Source organism: Macaca thibetana, chromosome 9 (assembly GCF_024542745.1).
Source record: "Macaca thibetana thibetana isolate TM-01 chromosome 9, ASM2454274v1, whole genome shotgun sequence".
Classification (NCBI taxonomy): domain Eukaryota; kingdom Metazoa; phylum Chordata; class Mammalia; order Primates; family Cercopithecidae; genus Macaca; species Macaca thibetana.
The window spans coordinates 44,525,669-44,544,396 of NC_065586.1; the positions used below are offsets into that span (position 1 = coordinate 44,525,669).

The 18,728-nt window shown below is 46.4% G+C and overlaps 1 protein-coding gene across 4 annotated transcripts in view; it reads left to right on the forward strand.

Annotated features, from left to right (window-relative positions):
- ARHGAP22 (Rho GTPase activating protein 22) overlaps nt 1-18,728 on the forward strand; it is a 181,483-nt gene that overhangs the window by 41,344 nt on the left and 121,411 nt on the right. For all 4 annotated transcript variants that reach the window (XM_050805127.1, XM_050805129.1, XM_050805128.1 and 1 more), the window contains exon 2: nt 843-1,042. In XM_050805127.1, the coding sequence (XP_050661084.1) occupies nt 843-1,042 (200 nt within the window). The remainder of the gene's footprint in view (nt 1-842; nt 1,043-18,728) is intronic.

Sequence of the window (18,728 nt, forward strand, 5' to 3'; positions counted from 1 at the left end):
GGACAGAAGGGGAAGGGGTAGGGGCAGAGGGGACAAGAATTCAGTCGTCCCTGTGAAGGGCAGCACCAACCTTGGCAGGGTGTGGCTCAGCACCATCAACCAGAAGGACCTGCAGGGCTCACGGGTGCTCAGAAGCTCTGGGGTAGGAGTGCTGGCCCCTCTGCCCTCCCAGTCAGCCACCAACAAGCCACAGCAAACAGCTGAAGCAGAGGTCCCACTTTGGGATGGTCCCAGAGAACAAATACAAAGGCTTTGGGGGGTCTGATGCCTCCACAGGAGAGGGACTAAGCAGAAGCCAGATCTGGGTGGGGCCAGCTCCCTCTGGACCTGAGCAACAAGAATCCTGCTAGACTGTGAGCTCCAGGAGGATACAGATGTTTATCTGTTTTTCATTTCACTACTTTGTCCCCTGGAAAACTGGAACGGTTCTGTGCACATAGTAAGAAATCAGTAAACAATGGCTGAATGAATTAATTAATCATTGAACAAATGAACGAGTGGATGGATGAATCCATGGATTCATGGATGGATGCATGGATGGATACATGGATGCATGGATGAACAAACCTAGAGGAATGAAGAACCCAGGATCCCAGGGACAGAGCAGAAACTAACCAGGTGGGCAGGCTGTACCCCTACCCCAGGGGGATCACTGCGGGCTGCTGCACAGATGCTCCAACCCATGCCCCTTCAATGCCAAGGGGAAGTAGGCCCAGCTGCTCACATCCTGCTGGCCTGGGCTCCCATGCTTCAGTCACGAGCAGCTAGGACACTGGGATGGGGGCAGGACTGATAGCAGGCACGCTGCCTTCATGCTCACTGTGTGTGTCCTTGGCTTTCAGCCCGCTCCAAGAGCCTGGTGATGGGGGAGCAGAGCCGGAGCCCCGGGCGGACGCCATGCCCTCACAGGCTGGGCCCCGTGCTGAAGGCGGGCTGGCTGAAGAAGCAGAGGAGCATCATGAAGAACTGGCAGCAGCGCTGGTTTGTGCTGCGTGGGGATCAGCTTTTCTACTACAAGGACAAAGATGAGATCAAGCCCCAGGTGAGAAGTGCATGTGCGGTCTGCCATGGGCATCACAGCAGGGCTCCACAAGAGGGAAGACCATGCCCAGGAGAAGGGAGGAAGACACAGAGTCACTGACTCCATCACAGTGATGTTTTGCCAGGATTTCCAAAGTAATTTTCATTCTTATCCCCCATGTTCCTGGTATCACAGGCTGTTTTACTGGAACATGTCCACAACTTCTGCAATGAAAATGTTTCCTTAAAATGTTGATAGAGAACGTCCCTGCCCAACTTAAGAAAACAACTCTTCCATGTCTTTTTGGCCCCTTCATGCTTCCAAGAAAGATGTACATGCACACATTTCATTACTTCTATCTTGCAGGAAAATGGATCACCAGACACATCTAGCCTCAAACTGGAACCTGGCTCACTCTGAAGCCCTTGTGCCTATCCCACACAGGGTTTCTGTGTCTAGAACTGTGAGACCTACATTTTAAGCAGGTGCTTTAAATGTCTGCCTTTCTATCCAAATTGCACTAAGTTTACTCCCTCAGAGCAGCTAGTAGCCCCACCCACCACAGTGTAGCCTCGTCACACAGCAGCCCATGCAAACGTCGTAATAAGATACTCTGTGTGCTGCCATCCAAGACACTTGAGCCAGAAGCACTTGGGCAATCCAGTCCCTGTGATGGGTTTCAGAGAGAGAAAGGGGATCTCTTGGGCAGAAAATGGGAATGAACCTTAAAGGACTTGTCCCAAAAGCTGCTCCTAGTCACAGGTCCAAGTCAGAGTTGGCAGATCCCCTTGTTTGGGGTCACAGGTCACAGAATCTTGCTGGGAAGGGGCCTGGTTCACATCCCAGCCATCCCCACAGTGTGGGGGCAGAGAGGGGACTCTGGGATGGGCAAGGAGTGAAGGGGGAGCTGGGCATGAGAAAATGTCCCTTTCTCTCCTCTTTCAGTTCTTCTGAGCATGTCAAGGATGAAGTGTCAACCCTGTGAGCCTACCTTTGACACTTCTCAAACACTTGGATCCTCCTTTTAAACAAAATATGGGGGCATGGGGGTGAAAGGGGAACAGGCCTCATCTTACTTAGAGCCTTCAGTGCAACAGGAACTGGCTGCTCATGAATAACTTTCTGCCTTCATTCTGTTCATTCCAATAGCTACCTCTATGGAAAGTAATTCTGGTTCCCACTTGTGGTAGAGATATCAGTTTTCCTTTCTAAAATACTGTGTATTGACATTAAAACCAAAAAGTGTTTCACAGCAACGTGAATGCGCTTAATGGCACTTACCTATATACTTAAAAGTGGTTCAAATAGTAGACTTTGTGTTACACATACATTACCACAATAAAAATAAATTAATTAGAAGACTGCTTCAGGAAAACTTTTACACAAATAATAGCACAGATGAAACATGAGTATGACAAAAATCATGAAGGTGGATTCAGAAAACCCCTATGTTGTCCAGCCTTCTTGACTGTATGAGAAAGGAGAACTCTGAGCAGTTAAGTGAGCCGGATAGGAACTCTGGAATCAGCTACATCTGAACGAGACCTAGCATGCCAGCTGTGCAGTGTGAACAAAAGTTTTCTGAAATGGAACATGGAGGAAAGAGACTTTATTCCAGTGAACAGTTTGCAAACTGGGGACACGCAGCTTCCCTGTAAAAGGTGAAGGTGTGTTCCAGAAAACATAAGGGAGGGTTTTATAGCAAACATGCCAGCCCAGGTTCCCAATCAGGTCTGTTTATGCAAATGAAGGATTCAGACTCATTTAGTTCTGAGGATTGATACCCCCGAGCACTGGAAGGTGAGTGCTGATTGGTTGGTTCAGGTGAACTCTGATTGGCTGGTTCAGGTGAGCTCTGAAAGTCCCAAAGTTAAACAGGAGTCTGGTCTTTAGGGGAAGGCAGAGTACATGTGTGATCCCTAGTCATCCAATGTCCACTTGGCCCTATTTTAAATTTAGGCCCAGTTAGCCCCTGGGGACTCATCTTGAAGGACTGGCTGTTTCAGGTTCACATTTGTTTACAATGGCTTGGAGGGAGTCCATTTTTTTTTTTTTTTTAACTTTAGATTGTATCAATTGTAAAATGGAGACAATATTACCTCCATCACAGGGATGAGCTGGGGTTCAATTGTATAACATACACATAACTGGGTACAAATCCTAACACACTGGATACTCAAATCTGAGCCCACAAGCCCACCCAGCCCTGCCCTCACCTGGCCCCCAACTGCCCCCCAGGCTCACCCGTAGGCTGGGCATGCTTCTGGTTCCCCACAGTCATTTCCTTCTGGCCTCCCAGTTTTGTAGACCAGCCTTGGCCCTTCAACAGTGTCTTGGCTTTCCTGGCTGACCTGTTGGTGACCTGTCACTCTGATTACTGTGAACAGAGTTGCCAGAGTTGCCCCCAGCCTTTCAGAGCCCTGCCTGGAGCCTTACTGTCACCCTCCTCCTGGCCAGGCCCACAGCACTGCCTCCTGGGAGCAGGATTTGTGATGCTGGGAGAGCCTGGGTTCTCATGACCCTGAGGCCACCCAGGCCACACATGGACAGAGCCTCCTCTGCCACAGGCGTCCCCACGTATTCCTTATAGTGAGCCTTGAGGTGGCCCTGGGAGCCCTCACCCATCAACTAGCTCCATAAGGAACCTCTCTCTCCTGAAATTTCTGAGCCAGACACTCCTCTCCCTCCCCTGCCACGTTTTCCAGACCTCCGCATCCTCTGGTGGAAGCAACTAATAAAACGGAGGCATGGACATCCACAGTCAACAGCCTGCACACAAGAGCAGCCCTCAAGCCCAATCCAAACTGGACCAGGGCATTTATTGTCAGGGAGCAAGCTGGATCATGAGAGGGGTCAGTGTCTCCCAGCAGGTGCCAGCATTTGCCCTCAGAGCTCTTGCGATCTTTCTGGGTCTGGCTGGCACTCGCTCCCAATGCCTCTTGGGACGTTAAAACTTCTCCCCATTTCCCCCAACAAAGCCTGGCTTCTATGGCACCCCACTGCCCAGGTTCCCAATCTCAAGGCAAATGTCGGTCAATTTTGATTCATTCAGCTTATCAGTATGATCTCAAACTTGCACAGCTGCCGGCAAAATAGCCTCACAAATTTCTGTTTAATTGCATGAACTGCATGTAATAGACTAATTCTCAATATCTGGTTCCTGGAAAAATATGCTCTGCTCACTGTTCTCAGTGACAGGGGGCCCAGGCGGTCAGCACGCCCCTGTAGGACGGGCTGCACCAGCAGATGTAACTGTCGGGAAGAGGGATATCCAGCCACACTTGATGCTGCGCAGAGCTCACAACACAGGAGGAGAATCACTCCCAGCCCACATTCCTTGTTCTCTCTCCAAAGCCCTATCTCTTCCCCTCTCCCCATCTTGCTGGCAGGAGGGTCAGCAGAGGACAGAGAGCATACAGACAAGACAGTTCAAGACGGAGAAAGAGGAAGCAGCTTGTGTAAGCTCAGATGGAAAGATCAGGCAAAGGCATGTCACAGCAGAGCCTGAAAGTGCGCCCTTGTTCCTCCAGCTTTTCCCAGCACCTGTCCCTGAGGGTTTCCAGCAGACAGATCCCACAGTTTCACAAGTAAAGGCTTCCAGGTTTTTTAAACCTTAGTGATTTTAGCTTGTGCTTGGAATGTTGAGTCATGAAAACTCCTGCCACATTCTTTGTTGATCAGCCTGGTCTATTTCCACTGTTGGGAACTCACTTTAAGTCTAGTTATCTTGGTCCTTTATTTGTTGTGGGTTTCTTGGCTTTGTATAGAAATGGAACAGAATAGACATGGAAAGTATAACTCCCAAAACCTAAGACCAAAAAAAAAGTAAAAAATTAAATGTGATCAATTGAGCAAATGGGACAAAATGGGGGAAAAAAAAAAAAAAAAGAAAGAAAGACAAGTAAAAAATAAATAAGAGAGCAAAAGAAGGTACAAACATTTTGTTTCTCATAATAAATGTGAATAGGTTAGATTCATCTATCCCTTAAAATAGGAAGTGTGAACTGGGTCTAATAAAGAGAGAGGAATAAACAAAAAGATTAAAAAGCAAAAGAACAAAAAAAAAAGGTAAGAAAGTAAATGTGAGCAAAAAGAAAGCACATTTAGTAACATCAAATAAAGTAGAATTCAAGATGCTAAGAAAAAAGGGGAACAGAGAGATATAGTTCCCAATATAGATAACCTACTGAGAAAAGAGAGCAGCTGTGAACTTTACTGCTCCTAATGACACAGCTTTGAGGAAGACATAAACAAAGAACACTCATTGTTTTCACTTAAAAAAAAAAACTTTTTCAAAAAAATGAAATCAGAGATCCATTCACTGTCAATAATGCTAAAGCAAAAAAGACAAGTTAATAACAAAATGATATTGAGGAGAGTGTGCAGGCATGAGAGAGCAAGGATCACACACACACACACACACACACACATACACACACATACATACTGCGTAATACCTCTGCAGTTAATGAGAAAACCAAAACTCAAATTCAAACTTCCAGTTAAGGGTGACATTTAAAAGTCACATTTGGCTTCTCTGCATCACAAGACTTCAAGATACAGCACTAAAGGGATGTTTTTAAAGGCACGAGCACAACTAGATGGAAAGAACATGAGGGGAGACAGCGTTCTGGATGCAGGAAAACAGATGAGAGAGAGGCTGCTGATCTATTCAGCTGATCCAAGACAGCTAAATCCCAAGCCAGCACAAAGGAGAGCACGGAAGCTGTCTGGTTTGCAAAACAAAACTCCTCAAAGACTTGGGGCTTGGTAGGACTAGACATCTCTGGAAATGAGGGCAAAAAAGGAGCTTAGGACAGGAGCACTGGGTGAAGGTTAACTTAGAAAAAAGCAGTTAGGGCCGGGCGCAGTGGCTCATGCCTCTAATCCCAGCACTTTGGGAGGCCAAGGCAGGCAGATCACTTGAGGTCAGGAGTTCGAGACCAGCTTGACCAATATGGTGAAACCCCGTTTCTACTAAAAACACAAAAATTAGCTGGGCATGCTGGCACATGCCTGTAATCATAGCTACTCAGGAGGCTGAGGCAGGAGAATTGCTTGAACCTGGGAGGTGGAGGTTGACACGAGATTGCGCCACTGCACTTTCAGTCTGGGCAATAGAGCAAGACTCCGTCTCCAAAAAGAAATACCAAAAAAAAGCAGTTATATCTCAGATTTTCTGAACAATCCAGTGCCAGGAAGTGACTGCCTGCCCCCACTCAGCTGTAAGGCTGGAGTTGTATTCTCTGAGCACAAGAGGGAGTCCTTCAGACTGGGGACTCTGGCCCTGTTCTTGGTGGAATATCTTAGAGAACAGGAAGGTTGGGTAAACATCAATGTGCAGACCAGTTGCTTAGCCCCCAGTCTCCATCCACATTTGGTTCCCAAGCTCCAGCAGTCAGTAGTAGCCCCCAGGAAGGAAACTGATGAATTTTCTCCAGTAACTTTCTCCAGAGGTTCTCCAGTAAAATGGCTGAGGTGGACCTCCCTGTGTATGCCCTCCCTGTCCTCAGACACCACACAGTCAGCTCCACAGAGAACCATTCCCAAGTGGGAGTGATAGGCCTAGTGCAGCAGACATTCGAGGAAAGACTCTCATTTGAGGAACCGAGACAAAAACAGGAAGAAAACAAAAAGCAAGTTGCAGGCAGCAGATAGTGTGCAGGGGGAGGAAAATTGTTATACAAAACTACTGTAATATCCTCAGAGAGAATCTGTAAATACGGAAGAGTCAGAGGTGGAACCCATCCCCAGAAGTCAGAAATAAGATATTATGAATAAAAAACTCCAAAGAAGGTCTGATGAAAATTTGACACTCCTAGGAAGAAGAGGACAATAAGGGAGACAACCCAACGTCCGAATAGAAGGAGTTTTAGAAAGAGAGAAGAGAGAAATGAAGGGAAAGGAGTCTTTAGAGAAATGCTTGAAATAAATTCCCCAGGATGGGAGTATAAACACTAAATACTAACTGAGATAACCAAAATTACCGTAGAGGTTTGGGAAGGCGTGTGGTCGGGTGGCGGTGGGTGCGGGGGTGATGTGGGTGGAGAAGGGGCAGAAAACAAAGTCTCACCACACATGCTAGGAAATCCATAGACAATGACTAAAATGTAAAATCAAAAAAGAGTAACATAAGCATACTAATTAGAAATAAATATCTTTAAAAAATGATAAGAAACCTCATCTGAGAGCATAGAACATGGTGACAGATTCAGGCAATGGCAGAGGAAGAATTTGCTGCCTCGTGATAAGCCGTGTAGAACTCTTGATTCTTCAAACTATGTGCAAGTATAACTTTCATTGTAAAAAAAAAAAAAAAAAAAAAGTGAAATAAGACGGAAATAATTTATTTTTGAGATTTTGAGAATATGAATAAGACAAATCAGAGCCACGGGGCAGGGATGTAGGGCAGGGGAGTGAGCTGGTGACAGAGTCAGCTTGCATTTTTTTCTGTGTTATTGTAATTTCTCACGTTGAGATTATCTTCATGTAAGTCCGTATTTTAAAGTATTTTAAAAATTTAAACAAGAAAAGAAAAACTAAAACCAAAAAAAGAAAGAAATGCAGCAGGGTCACAGTCCTAGAGGGTTCTTTGGATGACCAGGAGAAGGGGGAGGCCAGATCAAGGGCTTCCTCTTCTAGAAAGGGCCACTGAGCCCCACACTGGCCTCTGAAGAGGCCCTGGCATATTGGAGGTTCTTGGAAGATGTGTTCAGAATGAACCTAGGGATGGGGTGGAAGGTTCATGGATGCTGTGTGTCTGGCAGCCCACACCCAGTGGGGAGCCCATAGTCTCTGAAGCGTACGGCATAGGATGCTCATCCTACAGGTGGGAACACAAAACGCAGATGTGGGACCAGAGGACACTTGTAGAGGGGCTTCACTGCCACACCCAGGATCTAGTTCCTCACTCCATGGGCTACGATAGGGGTCGGTGAAAGTTGTGGGTTGCTAAGACTTGGCCATCAGAGCCCCAAGAGGAGAGTCATCCTGCAGCAGCACAGATAGGGGCTGGCCAGGACCAGACTGGAAGCAGAAAGGCCACTTAGATGGGGCTCGTGTTCTAATATCAGCTGAGGCCAAGAAAATCCTCACCATGCTGGAACAAGGGCTGGGGGCCTTGGAAGAAGCAGGGGAGGGAGCATGGCAGGCGGAGTTTGGAATCCACACTTCCCCCGCCCACCCACCTGCCATGGTTGATGCAACATTATATTCTAGAAGAGGCAATTTAAAAATCACTTTGAGAGTAGGCTAGGTTTCTGTTGTATGCTGGGTTTTTTTTTTCCAGGAGAATAATTGAGGGAAGCTCAGCAATAAGGAGCCATAGGAGATCGATTTAAAGTTTGATGTAATTGAGTAAAAGCTTGGGACTAGGGGAGAGGAAGACAAGATGGATGGCAAAGCACATGCACTTCTAGGAGTGGAACATTAATATTGGACAGTTAGAAACCAGAAATCTTTAAGAAAGAGGAAACCTCAGGGGAAGAAAGAGAGGTCATCCTATCCCATAGCTTGAAGGTCACAGGAATATTTCAGCCTGCAGGAAATCTTCTCATTTCCTAGCCCATTGTTTAGCAAACTTGTATGTCAAAAACAAAAACAAAAAACAAAATGTTGCTTTCATGAACTCTGTGTTAGTCCATTCTCCCATTGCTATAAGGAAATACCTGAGACTGTATGATTTTTTTTTTAAGAGGTTTAATTGGCTGATAGTTCTGCAGGCTGTACAGGAAGCATGATGCTGACCTCTACTCCGCTTCTGAGGAGGCCTCAGGAAACTTACAATCATGGCAGAAGGCGAACAGGGAGTCATGTAACATGGCCAGAGCAGGAGCAAAAGAGAGAACAGGGAAGTGCCACACACACTTTTAAACCACCAGATCTCATGAGAACTCACTCTCTATTTTGAGGACAGCACTGAGAAGATGGTGCTAAACCACTAGAGAAACCGCTCCCATGATCCAATCACCTCCCGCCAGGCCCCACCTTCAACACTGGGGATTACAATTCAACATGAGATTTGGGTGGAGACACAGAGCCAAACTCCTTCCTGAGTCCTTGACCTGGAGCAGATGCCTGGGTTGTCTCTATTTCTCAAATGACAGAACTGAAGGGCTGACATCAGGCCAAGACTAATAGGTACTCGCTCTCAGATAGCACCTGAAGGCTGACACAAGTTCAGTGAGACTGCTAGGACAACCCCCTGCTGTGCCATTAATGTCTGCCCAGAAAACCTCACACCTTTGGCAGGCTCTATCTTCCATGGCCCTCATCTTAGCACCACCTGGGGGTGTGATGAAGATGCCATCAGGTGTCAGAGCTCATCTTGTGCTCACAGCTCACAAGACTGCCCCTGTATCAGATGCCCTTCACTTCTAGACCTCATAACTTCCACCCAGCTCAAGTTGATTTAGCAAACCCTAACTGTGCATCCTTCTTAAGATGTAAATTGTTACTCAACCAGCCAAGAGGATGTCATTACTATTATTATATTACTGCTTTGATATTGCTCTTGTTATTTATAACACTTCCTCAATTTAATGTCGGTTCTCCATTCTAGATCATAAACCTCATTCAGGTAGGGTTTCAATCTGTCTTATTATTTCTCTTTTCCCATCACCTAGCAGTACTTGACACATAATTGGTACCCAGTAATATTAGATGCTTACATGAATAATGGAATGAATGAATGAATGAATGAATGAATGAATGAAGAAAAATAAATGAAATGAATGAGTGCATAGTGTGGCCCAGATTTGTATTAGATCCTCAATGGAAAAATACTTTATTGTTTTTGTAAAGTGCCTGAGGATTGGCAAAGAGCTTATTGACTGCCTTCCCTATTAGATTGTAAGCCCAAGGTCAAGTTTTTGTCTATCTTGTTTATTTCTGTGTCTCAGTATCCAGAACAATGCCTGACACATAGTAGAAGCTCAATAACCACTTGTTCAATAAACATTCACATAACATCTCTACAAGGCCAGGCACAATCAATTTCCATTGTACTGGTGAAGAATGTAGGGCTCAAGAAGGTAGAATGAAAGCTTTTATACTATAATGGAAAAAACCATAATATGGCTGGGCGCGGTGGCTCACACCTGTAATCACAGCACTTTGGGAGGCCGAGGTGGGTGGATCATGAGGTCAGGAGATCGAGACCATCCAGGCTAACACGGTGAAACCCCGTCTCTACTAAAAAATACAAAAAATTGGCCAGGCATGGTGGTGTGCTCCTGTAGTCCCAGCTACTTGGGAGGCTGAGGCAGGAGAATGGCGTGGACCCGGGAGGCGGAGCTTGCAGTGAGCCGAGATCGTGCCACTGCACTCCAGCCTGGGCTACAGAGCCAAACTCTGTCTCTCAAAAAAAAAAAAAAAAAAAAAAAAAAAAAAAAAAAAAAAAAAAAAAAAAAACCATAATATTTGGAACCAGAATACCTGGCTTCAAGTCCCATTTATACCACCTACTAGCTATAGATTTGGGAAGATCATTGAAGCCCTTTTATTCCTGCTTTTGGTGTAGTCCTTTGAGGCTGTGGTTTCACTAAGCATTGGACAAATGGAAGTTGCTGTGGTTGATAGTGTTGTCAATGCTGCCTAAACGCTCAGAGATAAGACTGTTATAATTCTTAGAATGGGTTCTGAAATGAAAGACCTTCAAGAAGCATGCAAAGGCATCTAATATGAAATATAAAAAGGAAGTTGCAGACCTAGAAAACAATGATTGCCTGAGCATGCAGGGCTCCCTGAGACCAGCCTCTCAGAGAGTTCTCACTCCCTTTCTTGATTAGGAGTCCAGACTAGTGGGTGGTAGGTCTGCCATGAATACCTGGTGTCTAAATTTTAGCATGTCATATTACAGGATCTTGCATGATAGAGAAAAATGGCAGATTTCTGGTGAGTAACCAGGATGGTTCTAGCTGGTAACTAGAAAAGATATTTCACTCTCTGAGCCTCAGTTTCCTCCTTGTAAGTTGAGAATAACCACACCTACCTTATAGGACTACGATAAGAGCTAGCTCAACCATTCAGGAAATACCCTAGTGATGGCCTTCTCCCCTGGGTGGAACTTTACCCAGTGAAGGTTTAGCAAATCATTCAACACAATCAAACAGTGAAGTCTAGGGGCAGGCAACATGGCTCCAACCTCGTCTCTGCCTTACTTTATGAGTTTGATCAACAGTTTGAATCTAAATAAAAGCTAACTTTTATATATCTGATGAACCAGGCTTTGTTGTAAGTGTTTTGCATGTATTAACTTGCTTTAATTCTCACAGCAACCCTGCAAGACACATGGTAGAGAATCCCAAAGATTGTTACCACTCATTCCTGCCCCTTCTCCCAACAAGCAGAGTCTATTTCCCTTCCCCTTGAATCTGAGCTGTCTTTGTGACTATTTGACAAACAGAATAAGACAGAAGTGATGCTGTGCCATTTCCAGGTTTGGTCTCTGTTAACTTAAAAATCACACGATTTATGAATTTGGAAAGGAGATCTTATTTTTCATAAAGGGTTGCAACCTGCAGGCTGACCATCTGCAGGCGAGGAAGCATAGCCTCTGGTAGACCCCGAAAGGCAGGCACTTTGAGGGAATAGACGGTAAGGCAGGAATTTATGCTGAACAGATTAGCTAAGCAGGGTTACAGGAGGAGCTATGAATATTCACAAAGAGGGTCCTGATGCATGCCTACTGAACACTCATATTACATGTGACCCATATTCACTCTGGAGCAGAGATTTAACATTTAAATGCATTGCAGGTAGGCCTTATACAGCAATAGGTGAAGCAGGGACATGAAGGCACTCCGTGTGCAGCCTCCTGTTAACTGGTCAGAGCCAGCCCATGGTTGGTGGTCTTTTATCAGGAGAAAATTACTGACATCCATCTCTCATCCAATCAAAGCTACAGTTGCAACTTGTGGACCAGGGGTTGGGGATCAGTTAGTCAAGTTCTAATGGTGAACTACAATTGTTTTAGCACTTGTTTCTTGGGGCCAGTGCCTGTTGAACTGCTAGAGAAAAAGAAAAACCTGTGACACTTAGAACATGGTTTATTCTTTAAGTGTAGGGGTATGTGACTTAACTTTTGGTTGGAATGGCCTTGGGTCTTATTTATAACTTGGTATCTTATTGCCATGAATTCAGTCATATGATCACTACTGTAACATTACTGCTGGTCAGATATTGTGTCTAAACTGAAGAAGGATGTAGCAAGGCATGTTTGACCTCCTATCATGGCCAGGAGCTCAGTTTTTAAGGTTTCTCTAGGTTCCCCTTGGCCAAGAGTGTATTTATTCGGTCAGATGGGGGCCTTAGGATTTAATTCTAGTTCTCATCCCTAAGAAGCCAAGCAAGTTTCTGCTTTGCTCTGAAAAGCTGCCACCATGCTGTAAGAATGCTTGAATGGACCACAGAATGATGAGGAAGCGTGGACAAGAAAAAAACACACGGCTTAGATGAATGAGTGAGGCCTTCCTTCCTGGACTTTCTAACCCAGCTCAGCTGCCGAATGCAACTGTGTCAGTGACTCCGGACCATGCTATATGGAGCAGAAGAACCACCCGCTGATCTCTTTCACGGTATCATGACAAATAATGGATCAATGTTTTGTAGGCAATAAGTTTTGGAGTTTTCTTACACAGCAGCAGATTATTGAAATAATTTAGGAATGAGTACTATCACCACTGTCCCAATAAGGAAACTGAGGCACAAAGAGGTTAGGCAATTTTCTTTTTTTTTTTTTTTTTTTTTGAGACAGAGTTTTGCTCTGTCGCCCAGGCTGGAGTGCAGTGGCTCCCTCGGCTCACTGCAAGCTCCGCCTCCCGGGTTCACACTGTTCTCCTGCCTCAGCCTCCCGAGGAGCTGGGACTACAGGCGCCAGCCAACATGCCTGACTAATTTTTTTTTTTTTTGTATTTTTTGGTAGAGACGGGGTTTCACCGTGTTAGCCAGGATGATCTTGATCTCCTAACCTCATGATCCGCCCGCATCGGCCTCCCAAAGTGCTGGGATTACAGGCGTGAGCCACCACGTCCAGCAGGTGGCTTTGATACATAGAAATTAGAACAAGGAAGGGGAAGCCCCACCGACCGAACTTTTCCATGGTCAGAGCAGGTCACTTCTGGAGAGTGATGGTCCCCTCAAGTCACTATATTTTCAAGAACAGGGCAGCAAGGCTGGAGAGGAGTCCAAACTCCTGTCCATATGAGGAATAACTGAATAAGTCATCTGGAGAAAAGAAATCTTGCCAAGGGGCAGTATATAAAGCTCTGAATCCTCATATGAACAAGACCAGAAGACAAATGGACAGACTCCCCTATTTGTCTTCTACACTCCATTCCACACTTCATTCTGGAGTGGTCTACTGGGTGGTAGCAGGCTCCAGTCCCTGGTTCTGGACACGTAGAGGCCAGACTATCACTAGGCTAAGTGGCTTGGAGAAGAGCTGACCCCTGGGTAGCAAGTTGGCCAGAGATGATCTCCAAGAGCCCTCTCAACTCCAAAATTCAAAGTTTATCCGAGACCTTCTAAGGCAAAGAGGAATGGAGGAACAAGAACTACGTTCAGCCAAACCCTAGCAGTTTTCAGAAGTTCCACCCTAGGTGAGTCAAAAATGAGGCCAAAGAAGCAGGCATGCTCTGGGGGTCTGGCGCGAGCAGGGCAGTTTCCCAGAAGTCCCGCTGTGGGCGCCCCTGGCAGTCCTCAGTGGCCATTTTGTGCACAGCGTTTGGAACCCTGACTTCACTGTTGAGCCAGGTGAAGGTCTCTGGGGAGACACAGTTGGTGGTAAGAGAGCTGACAGATGCAGACCTTGATGCCAGGGGCCCTTGAAGATAGGGTCACTCATGGATCTCATTGCTCTTGGTGAATTTGCCCCTGATCTTCTGAGAAGCCCTGAAGAGTCTGACTTCACTCCCTCCTCCCTACTTCCTACCTCCTCTGTCCACAAAAGAACAAGCAACTAATTACCTCCCAAGCTGCTCCCGTAGATCTTGCCACAGCAAATTTCAGTCTATCTATCTGCTCTCAGAAAAAACAAACCTGGGCATAAAAGACAGGCTCTGATGCATCCCACAGCCCCTGTCTGCCCCAGGATAAGCCAGCGATTATTGAAAAGTGTCTTCCGCAGCACGTTAGAGAGCACCCTGAGTTAATTAGGAACTGAGCTTTCCACTCCCATTAGTGCTGCAGAAGAAAAATTAAACAACAAATATTTCCTTTTTTAAAATGTCCTGGGGGACAATTTGAAATGCTTCTTCTGTGAAGATTTACTCATTGGAGTCATAAAAAGAGAGAGGGGTATCATTTATTTAGGTTCAACAATGAGACTTTGTGGCTTCTTTAAAGGGATGCTGTATTTTTGTAGCTATTTTAGAACCGTAATTCCCCACTATTAAACATATCAAAATGAAAATTCTATTCAAGTCATTTTAAATCAAATATAAATTTATTTACTAAATTGAAATTGGCAGTAGCAGCTGTGTCTTAAACAAATTTCAAACAATATTTAGTTAAAACTATTTTTTCTGCATGTCAAAGAAAAACACAAGATTTAAGTAATCATGCAAAAATACGTTCTAAGGTTTATTTTATACCATCCTGCAGGGTTCTGAGAGCAGGCCCCTGAAATGACAGCATCAGCAATATCTGGGGACTAATGTATGGATAGCGAAATTCTGCCACTGTTCTAGGAAAAGGAAATCAAGTTAGAAGAAGCCTGATGACACCTCAAGACCAAATAAATCACAAGTGACAGTGTCTTGGTTGCCCCCAAATTGTTTTGCGCCCGGAGCTATATTGCCTACAAGACGAATCTTCACCTTCTGAAAATGACTTTTGTGTTTCCTCCAGTGTTGCCGGTAGTAATGAGCTTCTCTCAGGGTCTGCTAATTTAAGTCAGCACAGATATTAGTTTACAGCACTTAAAGGTCTCCCACTTATAATAGAGCAATCCTTTGGCTTTCATTGCAACCCAGTTAATTTACAGTAATAGGTAGAAAACTGATAGTTAAATTATGAGTTTTATCAATTGCAAGGCAGAAAAATGAATCAAGTAACATTGAGGCAGCATGGGAAACATATTTTATTCATTGTTCAGAAGAGCATAACTTATGTTTCATTGTGTTTGGAGGATTCTAGCTCCTTAATGCACTGGTGGAATACTGAGTTCCAGCTGATCAGAATAATGGAGGTGGTTTGGAAGGGCTGCCGAGGACGATGAGTACATTTCACAAATGGACTGTGGCCTTTGCTAAAGACGGGAATGAGGTGTGCCTTCCTCAGCAAAATGCAGCCAGTGCCCCTTGGCAGTAGTTGGCTCAGATCAGCCTGGCACAGCCAGGGCAGGTCAATGCAAAAGTGTCTATACCATGTTACTCAGACTAACCTGTGCTCAACTAAGCAGCATGGCAGCCTCTCTCACAGAGACACCATATACCCCAGAGCATGGCACTAGTTTCAGGGTCTCCCAGAAATAAGACAGAATCAAACCATTTTCAGCCAAAGGAGGGCCCCACCTACTCCAAGGAGGGGCCCTGGCCCCAGCATCAACATGTCCCAATGGTGTATTTTGAGCAGAAAAAATCTTCCTAGAGTGTGCTCTTAGGCTCGGGACGATACTTGGGACAGCACTAGTTCTCCCAGTCTGAGCAGCTGGGTCTGTTCATCGTGGACAGAGAAGGCCAGAAACACTGTGTAACCCTGGAAAACATGGCAGGGACCATGGCATGGAAGAGCAGGCCGGTGGTTCAGTGCAGCCAACCCAGGCAGTGGAGAGGCCCTGTGTCCCCATGGGCTCCTCCTGGTTGGGGCGGGGGCCAGGCAGCACCTACCAAGAGCTCCCAATTCTGGAGGAACAGGAGAGGCTGTTTCACAGCCAGCCGGCAGGCTCTAAAGAGCAGGGGGGAGGGTGAGCATCACAGTGGTGCAGCAGTCAACACCCATATCCACCTGAGTCCCAGATCAGAGAAAATACTAAAAAGTGGATGGTCACTCCCTTCTGGAGAGGCTGAGAGCACGTGCCCTCTGAGGGCTGGTTCTCTGTGAACACACCTGCCTCGACTGCAGTGTCTGATGCAGCCACCAAACGCCATGGGCAGCCAGAGGGATTCAGCTCATCTGAGTTTCCCCCTTAGCCCCTCCATATGGAACACCAGGTATTTCAGGGGGCAAAGAGGCCTACCTTATGGTCCAGCAAGCCAAGGAGGAAACAGGGTCATTTGCACACTCCCGGGATCTCATGCTGCCCAGGGCTTGGGGTCCACAACCCCTCTTGGACAGTGATCTAGATCAGTCTTTTCTGGGTTCCCTCCAATGCCCCAGTCCAAAAGGTCAGGCAGGAAGCAAGTATTACACGGCCATCACAGCTTGAGCCAGAACCTAGACATGCCATGCTCAGTGCTTCTAACCATCAGAGTAAGACAGTTCCCATCGGCCCAAGGCCCCCAGAGTGAAAGTAGATGAGCCTGACCTCTCCTGTCTTTTTCCTTCCCAACATCCAATCCAAGGAGCAAGGAAATCATCATTATTAGTTAAACTGATTTACCAGCATGGAAATATGTTTAATTAGTGCTATGATTTTATAACTTCTTTGTTCGTGTGGCTAGGTGATCAGCTCAGGACAAAATTCTCTAACACTTATTTTCTCAAAATAACATCTAATTAGTAAAATGAACAATGTTAAATGTCCTCGAGATCCCAGCAGCTAAACACAATAAAAGTTTACCTCTTGCTGCAGTAATGTCCCTGGTGGGGCCAGATGTTGGCCTCGTCTGTCTCTGTGGTCACCAAAGTTGACTTAGCGGGAGAGGTAGGAGAGAGGACTGGAGGTCACTGGCAGTTTTTAAAGGACCAGGCCTGGAAGCAGATGCTGTCTCTCCTGCCCAATCCCACTGGCCAGAACCCCATCACATGCCCCCAACCTAAGCACAAAGGACACTCAGAGAGCAGCCTGTGGAGATGTGGTGACACTAACGGTCTGTCCCAAATGTGTTGTAAAATCACGTGCACCTTGGCCTCTCCTCCCTTCTCCCGGGGCAAGCTAAACACTAGAGGATTCAGGAGCTCCCTTGGGTAAGCATTCTGTTCACTGGTCACTTCCACATTAATCCTGCTGCATCCCTGTGGCACTACTCAACACCCAGCCCCGGGCTGCCACTAAGGCCGGGACACTAGTACTAGTGACTCTTCCCAACGTGGCATAGCATCTCATTCCCACGAGCATGGTCTCAGGCATTAGAATGTTCACATGAATGACAGGACTGAGAGAGGCAGAGCCCAAGGCCACTGGGTGAGGACCACTAGTGCAGCCTCAACCGCAGGGTCTTCTGCAGGGCTCAGGAATCCAGTGAGATGAGGCTACCTGAAGGGGAAGACCCCAGGAGTGACTCAGGGCAAGTCAGGGGCATGCTGTTCGGCACGGAGTCTAGTGCAAGGTCCTGGCTTACCATGGAACTAGCCACAGAGCAACCAGGAATTTTCAAAGAGGACCCACTCACCTTGAAAAGGGCACTCCCTGGGGTTTGGAAGAGGCTGTGAACTTTGAGAGCTGAAGGTTCTTGAAGGCTCCACCAGGGTTTCCAGCTTAGGCTGCAAGTCTATCCCAGGTCTCAGGCCCCAGGCCCTGGGCTCATTCATGGCTCCCAGCTGGACTTCCACAGGCTCAGGGCCTGGGCTGTGCAGCCCTGGGAGTAAGGGCTTTAGGGGCTGTGGCCAATTGGAAAGGATCGGGAAGGTACAGGGAGCCGGTGTTCTGACTTCAAAGCCCCTGTTCTCTGCAGAACACGGTGCTGACCTCAACACACTGTCCCTGTGGCACACCGCATGTGGCTGAAGAGGACCACACGGATAGCCTCAGGACACAGTGAAGAAGCAGGGCATTCCCAGGGCCGATCTGCTGACTGCAGACCTGTGGATCATAACAAGAGCATTTGGAGTTCACGCATTCACAGGTGGCAGCGTCACTGTGGAATCTGTTGGAAGAAGCTTCAAGACAAAGTCATCAGCAAGGAAAGAAGCTGGACAAGTGATGTATCTCAACTCCTTAGGGAGGGAACGTTCCTCCACCAAGCACTCATTTGTCTCCAATTTTTACAATCCTTTTTAAATCTGTATTCTGGACAGTCATGGGGCATGGCTACAGGCTTGTGTGATAAGGAAGCAGGGAGGATGCTTCCCTCCTTGGCACCAAACTTCATTCTGATCTGTATTATTTATGTACAACTCAGAGAGGTTCAGTTCCTTGGGTGTCAGGTGGATAAAGGTTTTTAAGATTGATCTGAGGCCCCAGTCAGAGTTAGCAGAGATAAGGAACCCTGAGCGATTGCTTTCTAAAACATGCCTGCAGTTTTCCAAGATGCTGCCTGTGGAGGATTTTATCAGGAGACTCGGTAAGAAGCACTGCAGAAGTTGTTTCTTCAGGCAGTCTCCTAGACAAGGTGAAAAATGAAGGCCTCTCAGAGAGCCAGTGTTTGATCAGGTTGAAAAGAGCTGAATTCAGACTGCAAAGACCTCAAACCATCGCAAACTCCAAAGGTAGGCCAATAGGAGGATTACAGACATCCGCGACCTGCAGGAGGTCCCCGTGGACTGTCATCACACATTAGGAAGCAGGGCCCTGCCTTCACCATGCTGGGACTCCTGAAGTCTGTTTCACACCTTATTTCATGGCACAAGCAATGGTACTATTAGGGGCAGGGAGATTGTTTCTACA